The sequence below is a fragment of the Macaca fascicularis genome, chromosome 7 (assembly GCF_037993035.2).
Source record: "Macaca fascicularis isolate 582-1 chromosome 7, T2T-MFA8v1.1".
In the NCBI taxonomy this organism is placed as follows: Eukaryota; Metazoa; Chordata; class Mammalia; order Primates; family Cercopithecidae; genus Macaca; species Macaca fascicularis.
This window is the reverse complement of record NC_088381.1, coordinates 17,594,903-17,607,083: the sequence shown is the minus strand read 5'-3', so window position 1 is coordinate 17,607,083 and position 12,181 is coordinate 17,594,903. Positions and strand designations below refer to the sequence as shown.

The 12,181-nt window shown below is 41.4% G+C and overlaps 1 protein-coding gene across 5 annotated transcripts in view; it reads left to right on the top strand.

Moving 5' to 3' along the window:
* Positions 1-12,181, top strand: part of INO80 (INO80 complex ATPase subunit) — a 140,096-nt gene that overhangs the window by 71,739 nt on the left and 56,176 nt on the right. For 4 of the 5 annotated variants that reach the window (XM_005559231.5, XM_005559230.5, XM_005559229.5 and 1 more), the window contains one exon: positions 1,507-1,678. In XM_005559231.5, coding sequence (XP_005559288.1) covers positions 1,507-1,678 — 172 coding nt within the window. Of the gene's footprint in view, positions 1-1,506; positions 1,679-3,080; positions 3,246-12,181 lie in introns of all 5 variants that reach the window. The other variant, XR_012414800.1, reaches the window with a different exon arrangement.

Sequence of the window (12,181 nt, the reverse complement as noted above, 5' to 3'; positions counted from 1 at the left end):
TGAGAATACACACACACACACACACACACACACACATACAACACACACCACACACATATGTATACACACACACACACCCCCCCGCTTAAATATAAACTGTTTAGGCTTTTCTCCCGTAATTTCTAGTAAGTCTTGTTTTACTTATTTCTACAGGGCGAATGGAAGCTGGTGATTCATTTAGTTAGTGGTGATTGCAGCATAGCCTGCCTCAAGTGTTATGGGAAGTTTAATTCTCTGTTCTTTGGTATAATGGTTCTCACTGATTTTATTACTTTTGATTTATGTAATTAGAAATGGTTATCTCCTTAATATGAAGGTTTTTTTTTTCTTTTTTGGAGACGAAGTCTCGCTCAGTTGCCTAGGCTGGAGTGCAGTGACTCAATTTTGGCTCACTGCAACCTCCACTTCCTCGGTTCAAGTTACTCTCCTGCCTCAGCCTCCCAAGTAGCTGGGATTATAGGTGTGCACAACCATGCCTGGCTAATTTTTGTATTCTTAGTAGAGATGGTGTTTTGCCATGTTGGCCAGGCCAGTCTCGAACTCCTGACCTCAGTTGATCCACCCACTTCGGCCCGCCAAAGTGCTGGGATTACAGACCTGAGCCACTGTGCCTGGCTGAAGACATTTTTATGATACGACTTTTTGTGCTAGAGGTGAATGTTTCTTTTTTCTTTTTCTTTTCTTTCATTTTGGAGACAGGATCTCACTGTGTTACCCAGGCTGGAGTGCAGTGGCGCGATCTCGGCTCACCGAAACTTTTACCTCTGAGGTTCAAGTGATTCTCCTGCTTCAGCCTCCCAAGTAGCTGCACCACCTCTACTTTTGTAGAGGTGAGGTTTCACCATGTTGGCCAGGCTGTTCCCAAATTCCTGGCCTCAATTGATCTACCTGTCTCATTCTCCCAAAATGCTGGGATTAAAGGCGTGAGCCACCGCACTCGGCCAAGGTGAATTTGTTTTTGTTTGTTTGAGACAGAGTCTTGCTCTGTTGCCCAGGCCGGAGTGCAATGGGGCGATCTCAGCTCACTACAATCTCCACCTCCCGGGTTCAAGCGATTCTCATGCCTCAGCCTCCCAAGTAGCTGGGATTACAGGCACGCACCACCATGCCCAGCTAATTTTTTTTTTTTTTTTTTTTTTTTTTAAGTGGAGACCGGGTTTTGCCATGTTGGTCAGCCTGGTCTCAAACTCCTGACCTGAGATAATCCACCTGCCTTGGCCTCCCAAAGTGTTTGAATTACAGGCATGAGCCACTGCACCTGGCAAATTTTTTTTAATATTGATAGGAGCTTTGCGGAGGATTTTAGTTTTCATGGTAGCAAACCATGTAATGTGAAAGAATTTATCTGAAAGTAGGAAAGTAGGAAAGAACTGTTTCTAAAATGATAAAGATTTACAAAAGAGTTATGTTAATGAGAGACAATCCTTGGATCATTCCTTGCTGCTATGAACGACCCTCAAACCTCCATGGAGCATGAATAAGTGTGTCTGCTGTGGTTTGTTTCAGATGGTTAGCTCTTTTCCTGTCTCTGAAAGCCTCCTACAGGCTCTATCAGCTACGCTCCTGGGGAGAGCCAGAAGGGGAGAGCCATCAGAGATACCTGAGAAACAAGGATTTCCTTCTTGGGGTTAATTTTCCACTCTCCTTTCCAAACCTTTGCAGCTGCCCTTTGTTAAAGGTAAGCACTTATTTGAGCGTACATTACCTCCTTAGTATCTTCTTTCCTTTTCCTTGAATCAGTAAAAATAATAGTAAAGTAAATGAAGGCCTGACAGAACCAAAAAGTTCCCAGAGGAGTGGGTGGTGCAGCGTATTGAGTTCTAACTTAATTTACACTTTGTATATATATTTTTGAGTGCATTTATATTTTCAAAATGTTTATTTTTTACATTACTGTGAAGTACACAGATCTTAAGTGTACAGCTCTGTGAATTTATATATGTGTATACTCTTGTGTAACAACCATCTAGGTTAATATATAGAACACTTCCTACTCCCTCATGCTCCTTTCTGTTTAATACCTCTAGTTTAGAAAAGACAAACCAACAATTAAAGGTAATTGCCATTCTACTTCTGTCACCATAGATTATTTTTGCTTGTTTTGGAACTTTATATAAATGGAATTATCTTGTATGTACACTTTTGTAACTGGGATTTTTCACTCAGTATTATTTACAAGTTTTGTCCATGTCATATATAGCATTATTTTTTTATGGCTATGAAGTATTACATTGTCTGAATGGACTACAATTTATTAGTCTGTTCTACTGTGGTAGATATTTTGGTTGTTTCCAGTTCTAGGTTATTATGAATGAAACCCCTGTGCACATTTGTGTACATGTTATTTGATGAATGCAAACATTACTTTCTTTGGTGTTTACATCCAGGAATGGAATTGCTATACTGTCAAGTATAACTCTGTTTAGGTTTAGTAGCTTTTGCCAAACGTTTTTCCAAAATGGTTTTATAAATTTACATTTGCACCTACGGTATGTTATTCAGCATTCTCCACTACACCTGGGAATGGCAATCTGTTTTGTTTTATTTTGTTGTGTGACTCCTTATGAATAATCATTCCTTACAGTTATAATTATTTTAAGTAATTATTTTGAGTATTATATTTAAATATTAATTATTATGTAGTGGCATCTCATTGTAATCTTAAATTGTATTTCCATGGAAAGTAATGATGATATGTACAGTTTCATACAATTCTTGGCCCTTACAGAATAGTAGGTGACAAAGAAGGTGAAATAAGGTGACAGGAACTGAAGTTATAGATGTAGATCCAGATCATATGCAACCTCATAAGAATTGCCAAGGGTTTGGAATTTATTCTGAGTGAAATGAGTAATACTAGAGAGTTTTGAGAAGAGGAGTGACAGTTCATTTGTTAAAGTCCTTCAGCTAGATTGAAGTTTAGAAACTAGGTCATTTTCCTTGTATTCTATAGAAAATGTTATGGGGTAGTTTGACAGTTACTGTTGTGGAATGAAGGACATTCTTTGGCTAGGTCGTCCAGTATTTGTACCCTGTACACTGAAAAGCTCACATGATTTCCTTCTCTTCTGTTTTCCCAGTTGGTTTCTTAAGCATTGCTCCATGTAATTTTTGGACTTTGGAGAGGGAGTCAGTAATGCAAATTAATGTAACTGGATTCCAGCCTTTTTGGAATAATGCAGTCAGTGGTGGCAGGGTGATTTCCTGCTGGTGAAATATTCCTAGTACGTCTACTGGGAACACTGGTATGTCTGAAGAGTTGCTTAACCTTCTGTAAAAGATTAATTCCTTCTCTCAACCCCTAAATTTGGTAATATATGTTACTACTGTAATACATTTTTATCAATTCTGCTTTTTATACAAAAAGCACCATTCTTCCAAGAGATTGTTGTTCCCTGTTATGTAGACACCTGCATTTTTCTTAACACTAGAGATATGCATCATTCATTTGTATTCTCTGTTTTCTGAAAATATTATAGTATGTTCCAGAGCGTCTGCTTAGTGAGGTCCTTATGTCAGTTAGAATTGCCTGAGAAAGGCAGATGTGGGTAGTATGCTTTATGGGAAACTGGTCATAAGATATGTTTACCCAATTGAAAGATTCACTTATATTTACTCATTTTAATTTTATCCCATGTTGTGGATAGACATTTGCTCTTGTAGTGGTTTAGAGTATATACTGAATTAATGAGCTAATGGGCCACGGGGAACTGAAAGCTTATCATATATGTGTGAAGACACTGTTCTGCTTTCAGTCTCATCATCCTTATCTCCAACATATATATGTATATTGAAATACCAACCAAGTAGTGTATTTTGCTAGAGCTTATTGTTCTCATAATTAATGATAAGACTGTCAGCCGGGTGTAGTGGCTCACACCTGTAATCCCAGCACTTTTTGAGGCTGAGGCAGGAGTTCAAGACCAGCCTGGCCAAAGTAGTGAAACCACCGCATCTACTAAAAATACAAAAATTAGCTGGGTATGGTGGCACGTGCCTGTAATCCCAGCTACTTGGGAGGCTGAGGCACGAGAATTGCTTAAACATGGGAGGCTGAGGTTACAGTTAGCAGAGATCACACCACTGCACTCCAGCCTGGGTGACAGAGCAAGACTCCTTCTCAAAAAAAAAAAAAAAAAATACAAAAAAAATTAGCTGGGTGTGGTGGCATGTGCCTGTAATCTCAGCTACTCAGGAGCCTGAGGCAGGAGAATCTCTTGAACACGGAGGCAGAGGTTGCAGTGAGCCGAGATCATGCAGCTGCACTCCAGCCTGGGCGAGAGAGCAAGACTCTGTCTCAAAAAAAAAAAAAAAAAAAAAATTAAAAATTAGCCAAGCATGGTGGTGGGTGCCTGTAGTCCTAGCTACTCAGTAGTCTGAGGCAGGAGAATCCCTTGAACCCAGGATGTCAAGGCTGCAGCGAACCCTGATTACACCACTGTACTCCAGCCTTTTGAGACAGAGCGGGACCCTGTCTCAAAAAAAAAAAAAAAAAAACTCAAAAAGGAAATCTTTGTTTTTCGGCCAAGCAAAATGATCATTAGATATTACCCACTCTTAAAGGTTAGCCTAGGTTCTGAATATAGAACCAGAAGCCAGCTGGGTGTGGTGGCTCATGCCTGTTAATCCCAGTACTTTGGGAGGCCGAGGCAGGTGGATCACCTGAGGTCAGCAGTTCAAGACCAGCCTGGCCAACATAGTGAAACCCCGTCTCTACTAAAAAAAAAAATACAAAAATTAGCCAGGCATGGTGGTGGGCGCCTGTAATCCCAGCTACTAGGGAGGATGAGGCAGGAGAATCACTTGAACCTGGGAGGTGGAGGTTGCAATGAGTCAAGATCGTGCCATTGCACTCCAGCCTGCGGAACAGGAGCAAAACTCCGTCTCAAAAAAAAAAAAAAAAAAGAACTAGGAGCTCCAGATGTAACAATTAACAACAATGTAGAGGCTAGGCATGGTGGCTCATGCCTGTAATTCCATAATTCCAGCACTTTGGGAGGCTGAGGCGGGATGATCGCTTGAGCCCAGGAGTTAGAGACCAGCCAGGCCAACATGACAAAACCCCGTCTCTACCAAAAGAATACAAAAATTAACCAAACCTGATGCCATGTACCTGTAGTTCCACCTACTTGGGAGGCTGAGGTGGGAGGTTCGCCTGAGCCCAGTTGGTTGAGGCTAAAATAAACAGTGATCTCACCACTGCACTCTGGGCCTCTGAGGGTGACAGAGTGAGGCGCTCTACGTCTTTGCAAGAATGTGGTATTGTCTGTCTCTTCATTTAAACTTTGTTGGGTAGTGGTGTCTTATTGTGTCTTTAGTTAAATTTCTCTTGTGAAAATGATATTGAATACCTTTTCTGGTGTTTATTGGCCATTTGGATAATTGCCTTTATGAAATGTTTGTTCAAAACTCTTGCTTATTTTTCTATTGGGCTGACTGTATTTTTCTTATGATTTGTAGTTCTTTGTGTATTATAAATATCTTCTTCTCTGTAACTTTCTCATTTTCAGTGGTACCCTCCCCTGCCCACCCTTTTTTTTGAAACAGGGTCTGGCTTGTTCTATTTCCCAGGCTGGAGTACACTGATGCAGTCATAGCTCAGGATTAGAGTTAGGTTAGGGTTAGGTTTACTGTGTTGTTCAGGCTGGCCTTGAACTCTGGCCTCAAACAATTCTCCAGCCTCAGCCTCCCAAAGCCCTGGAACTTAAGCGTGACCTATTGCACCCAGCCTCAGTGTTGTCTTCTGACGAATAGTTAATAATTTTTGTGTCCTGCTGAAGAATTCTTTGCCTCCAACAAATTCGTGAAGATAATTCTGTTTCTCTCCATATCCCATCTGTTGAAAAGACCATTCTTACTGGACTGTAGCATCACTTGTCAAGCAGGTGTCCATATATGTGTTGGTCAGTTTCTGAACTCTGTTCTCTTCCGTGAACCCATTTGACTATCCTTGAACCAGTGCTACTCTATCTTAATAAGTACAGCTTCACAGTAAGTCTTGATAACTGGTGCACAGGTCCTCTGACTTTGCATTTCTTCTGTATTGTGTTGGCTGTTCTTAGCCCTTTGTGTATTCATGTAAATTTTAGAATTGGCATATAAATCTTATTTTATCATCTTTCCTTTTTTTTGGTAGCAGCAGGGTCTCACTATGTTGTATCCAGGCTAGTCTTGAACTCCTAGGCTTAAGCAGTTCTTCCACCTTGGCCTCCCAAGGTGCTGGGTTTACAGTTGTGAGCCCATGTGCTCAGCTAAATCTTTAATCTCACCTCTTTTTAGCAGTCTAGGTAGTATAGGTCAGAAGTCCCCAAATGTTTTGATTATGTACCCCTGTAATAACAACATTCTTAATCTGTTTCTCCAATGTCTGTATGCTATTTTGTTTTAAATTGTGTACATGTACTAACATATTAATATTTACGTTGTGAAGTTTGCGTGTGCCTACTTTGGAAACCACTGATGGGAACATTTTATTTGAATAGGGAATGGTGGTAGAGGGGAGACTCAGTGTTTACTATAGAAGATATTCCTGTGTTTTACATGCTGTACATTGTTTTTCAAACTATTTTAAATTATTTGACCTCAAAGGTCCATGGGGGGCATTGATTGGTATATCGTAAGTGCTTATCGATTGAATGAATATCCAGTGTAGAATGTGATCTTTGGGAATTGTCTGGTGCTGCTTTTTTCATTGCTCTAGGCTACCTTCAGAACAGCCTCTTCCCAGTGTTAGTCCAGTCCAGCAAGGAGAAACATGTAATTAATGTTGTTTACAAACGTATTATTGCATACCACAGTAGGCAAAGTGTGTTCACAGTCATTATCCCTGTGCTGTATTTGGAAGAGTCACTCGTGCATGTATTGAAAATATACACTCACGCTTTAAAAAACACACACACACTTAATATGGTCCAAGATAAGACTTTAAATACTACACAATTAACTGCCTGATTAATGGTAGAGTTCAGAATGGGAGAAGATTACTTGATAGAAATAGTATTGTGAAGTTGCATGTAGGCTGGGTGTGGTGTTGGCTCGTGCCTTTAATCCCAGTACTTTAGGAGGCTGAGGTGGGAGGATTGCTTGGAGCCAGGAGGCAAGACCAGCCTGGACAACATAGTGAGACTGTGTCTCTAATTTTGAAAAAGTTAGATTTTGAGTGGTAGAGATTTGGATAGGCGGAACATAATTCCAAGTTAAGGATTTGAGCCAAAATAAAGGACAGTAATGACAGAACAGTCTAGAAGGGTAAGTTTGGAAAGTCTTTGAATGCCAGCCTATGTGGGTTTAGATAATAAGCCTGTTGTCCCAGCCCTATTTGTCTTACTTTCTTCAACAAATACTAACAGTTGTATTCCTGGGGTCAAAGTGTTGGCAGCCGCTGTGAAGCCATGAGAAGGAGTATTCTGGTAGCGAGTTCAAGTAAGGCTGCTAAATCACCAGTGTCATTATATCAAACCAGTTGGGGATCTTTGTTATTTGTATTTTATGAAAATTAACCTCAGAGTGTGGTATTAGGAAGAATGGAGGCAGCAATCCATGTTAAGGAAGATCTTAAGCAAAAGTTTGAAGTGTCAGGTACTAAAGACCCGATAGCAATGGTTGTAACAGAAAGATTATAGAAAAGGGCAGCCGGGCACGGTGGCTCACGCCTGTAATCCCAGCACTTTGGGAGGCCGAGGTGGGCGGATCACCTGAGGTCAGGAGTTGGAGACCAGCCTGGCAAACATGGCGAAACCCTGTCTACTAAATATAAAAAAAACTAGCCAGGCGTAGTGGCCTGTACCTGTAATCCCAGCTACAGGAGAATCACTTGAAAACGGGAGACAAAGTTTGCGGTGAGCTGAGATCATGCCACTGCATTCCAGCCTGGGCAACAAAGCAAGACTCCATCGCCAAAAAAAAAAAAAAAAAAAAAGGAAGAGGAAGACAGTAAAGAGGGCAATTGAACGTCCAACAGAGACATTTTGTGGGGGTGCACAAGTAGGTTAACTATACTTTTTTTTTGAGACGGAGTCTTACTCTGTCACCCAGGCTAGAGTACAGTGGCACAACCTTGGCTTACTGCATCCTCTGCCTCCTAGGTACAAGTGATTCTCCTGCCTCGGCCTCCCAAGTAGCTGGGACTACAGGCGTGCACCACCAGTCCGGGCTATTTTTTGTATTTTTAGTAGAAGGGAGGTTTTGCCACGTGGGCCAGGCTGGTCTTGAACTCCTGGTCTCGAGTGATCCTCTCGCCTCGGCCTTGCAAAGTACTGGGATTATAGGCGTGAGCCACCGCACCTGGCCCAACTATACTTTTTAATAGGATGAAAAACTCTTGTGAATACTGGCAGGCTGTATGATTAACAGAAAGATACTTCTCTGCCACAAAGAGTGTTTTACAATGTCCAGAACAACTAACACTAAGCTTAACATTATTTTATTTTATTTTATTTTATTTTATTTTTTTGAGATGGAGTCTTGCTCCGTTGCCCAGGCTGGAGTGCGGTGGCACAATATTGGCTCACTGCAACCTCTGCCTCCTGGGTTCAAACTATTCTCCTGCCTCAGCCTCCCAAGTAGTTGAGACTACAGACATGTGCCACCACGCCCAGCTAATTTTTGTATTTTTAGTAGAGATGGGGTTTCACCATGTTAGCCAGGCTGGTCTCGAACTCCTGACCTCAGGCAGTTTCGCCCACCTGAGCTTCCCAGAGTGCTGGGATTATAGGCTTGAGCCACCGTTCCCGGCCTTAAGCTTAACATTAAAAAAAAAAAAAAAAAAAAAGTCCTATTAAGTGGTTCTCTTTCTCTCTCTTTTTTGTTCTTTTTTCTTCAAGGTAGAAATCAATCTATTTTTAGGTTTGTTTTTTTTTTTGAGACAGTCTTGCTCTGTCACCCAGGCTGGAGTGCAGCGGAGTGACCTCAGCTCACTGCAACCTCCACCTCCCAGGTTTAAGCGATTCTCTTGCCTCAGCCTCCCGAGTAGCTGGGGTTACAGGCTCCTGCCACCACACCTGGCTAATTTTTGTATTTTTAGTAGAGAGGTGGGGTTTTGCCATGTGGGCTAGACTGATCTCAAACTCCTGACCTAAAGTAACCTGCCTGCCTCAGCCTCCCAAAGTTCTGGGACTACAGTCGTGAGCCACCATGCCTGGCTAAAATCAATTTAAATGTTTGGACATTTTATATAATTCATCTTGCCTTTGTGGTCTGGTTATTTTGGGCACTTTTAAGGTTAAATAAGTGTTTGCTGAATGACCTAGTGAATAATGGCACATTATGTTAATGAACCAATATTAATATTAATACCAATATTGGTGCATTGGTACTAATCTTTGGAACATGGTATGTATTAATCTGAGGGAATGTCTTCTAGCCTAAAATTACAAGTACAATTTTACTCTTAATATTTTAAATAGAATTTTGTGAAGAGCACTAACTTCTCCTAGGGGTTTAGGGAAAGTGGGCAGGATAGGTAATCTGATCATTCATTGATCTTATTGCACTTAGTTATTTTTGCCCTGCATTTGATCTGAGAACTAGAGGTGACATTCTTTGGGTAGTAAGGAACACCAGAGAGAAGTGAATCTATAGAAACTTGCAATAGAGGTTGCTAATGAGCTCAACTATGGATTTTAGCCCCTGTAGTAGTACTTATATAACATATTATCTTAAAACCTAGAGATTAAAACAATAAACACTTGATATCTCACACTGTTTCCATTGGCTGGGAACTTTGGAGCAGCTTAGCTAGGTGGTTCTTTTTTTTTTTTTTTGAGAGAGAGTTGCACTCTGTTGCCAGGCTGGATCGCACCGTGGTGTGATCTCGGCTCCCTGCAACCTCCGCCTCCCGGGTTCATGCCATTCTCCTACCTCAGCCTCCTGAGTAGCTAGGACTACAGGTACCCGCCACCATGCCCATCTTATTTTTTGTATTTTTAGTAGAGACGGGGTTTCGTCGTGTTAATCAGGATGGTCTTAGCTCCTGACCTCGTGATCCACCTGCCTCGGCCTCTCAGAGTGTTGGGATTACAGGCGTGAGCCACCGCGCCCGGCCTTTTTTTTTTTTTTTTTTTTTTTAAAGAGATATAGTCTTGCTTTGTCACCCAGGAAAGAGCGTAGTGGTATAGTCATGGCTCACTGCAATCTCCACCTTCAGGGCTCGAGCAATCCTCCCACCTCAGCCTCTCAAGTAGCTAGGACTACAGGCACATGCCACCACACCCAATTAATTTTTGGATTTTGGTCTCAAGGGATCCCCCTGCCTCAGCCTCCCAGAGTGCTGGGATTAGGTGTGAGCCATCGCACCTGGCCAAGGAATTTGTGGCCATATAAAACTACCACAGCCCCTTATTTCCAGGCTAATCCCATTGTATCAGATATTTCATTATGAAATTTCTTTTGGATTTCCTGTTCTGAGATTCTGGCTTAGACTGTAGATGGGTTCTGACTGTAGTACTAGTTCTCAACCAGTTTTTCAACTAGAAAGGATTTTGGACTCTCTCTTTGTGCTCTGTTACCCGTGTTTCTTCACAGCAAACGTTAGCTGGGAAAAATAGTAACTATAGTATAATAACGAGGTTTTATTTTCAGCAGGGATTCTTTACTCATAAACTCTAACTCCTTGTGAGCATTTTTTTTTCTTTTCATTGCAAACTCTGTATTTTCATTTAATTTGCCACATTAGTTCTGATTATGTAACTTTAATTATTTGGAAACATAACGCAGAAGAGAAGCCATTCTCCAATGAAGACAAATTATGTTTCAAGGTTTTAATGGAAGAATATGCAAGTTGAGCCCAAATTCCATGTTCCAGATCAGTCTTAAAAAGTTTGGGGTTGGCCGGGCGCGGTGGCTCAAGCCTGTAATCCCAGCACTTTGGGAGACCGAGACGGGCGGATCACGAGGTCAGGAGATCGAGAGCATCCTGGCTAACACGGTGAAACCCCGACTCTACTAAAAAATACAAAAAACTAGCCGGGCGAAGTGGTGGGCGCCTATAGTCCCAGCTACTCGGGAGGCTGAGGCAGGAGAATGGCGTGAACCCGGGAGGCGGAGCTTGCAGTGAGCTGAGATCCGGCCACTGCACTCCAGCCTAGGTGACAGAGCGAGACTCCGTCTCAAAAAAAAAAAAAAAGTTTGGGGTTATTCTTCAGCCAACAGACCTGAGAAGAGACATGGGGAAATGTAAAAGTTGGAAGGGGTCTCATCATTCTTTCTCTTACGAAATTCAAATAATATTTTAGACTAAAGCTCCTTTGGAGCTAACACGCTAGTTTTGAATTAATTTCCCCATTTTTAGCTTTGTCTCTTAAGGCAGACAATTTTTCGTTCTGTTTCCTTCTATGCCTTTATTTGTTTTATAAAGAGAGATATACTGTTCCTGTAGCCTGTCTCCTAAATACAGCTTCCTGTCATCAGATCAAGGTAAAGGCTTTGTTTTTCTCCTCTGGTGGAGACAGATGAGTGTTCACTTAGCTACATGTTATCATATTGGTCTTACTAAGCTGTGTGAGGTCACATACTACCTGAGCCATATTCAGCAGTCTAACCCAGTCCTTCCCTTCTTCTCTTACTCCCCAGGGAAAGGAATGAATCCAAACAGCGAGAAACTCTCCTCTCCCCACCTCCCCCAACCCCATAATGTGCCTCTAAAACCCTTGCCCTCACCCACCCTACGGTAAAGACAAAATATGAATTTTTTTTGTTACAGAATCCAAAGAAGTACCATTTTTGTATTATTAGCTTCAGGATGATACATAAATATCAAGAAACTAAGAACTAGGCTACAGACACAGATCAGTTGATACTTAGGGATGTTTTGGATAAAGTTTTGGGTTTTTTTAAAAATCTCTTAATTGATGTGAATGCTTTTCAGATACTTTCTTCTCTTACGTTTGTAGAACAAAAACTAGCATGGCTCCCTGTATTCTACTTAATTTTCTTGTGTTCTACCCTGCTTTGCTGTTAAGAATTTCAAGAAGGAATAGATTTGGGTCAAAACTTTCACACACCTTCCCTGCACTATGGTACCTTGGCCAGAGTTATTTTCTTACACTGTTTTGCAGTAAAGAGTGTGATTTTGTTTGTTTGTTTGTTTGTTTTGAGACAGTGTCTCACTCTGTCTCTCTACTCAAGGAAGCTGAGGTGGGAGGATCACTTGAGTCCAGGAATTTGAGATTACAGTGAGCTATGA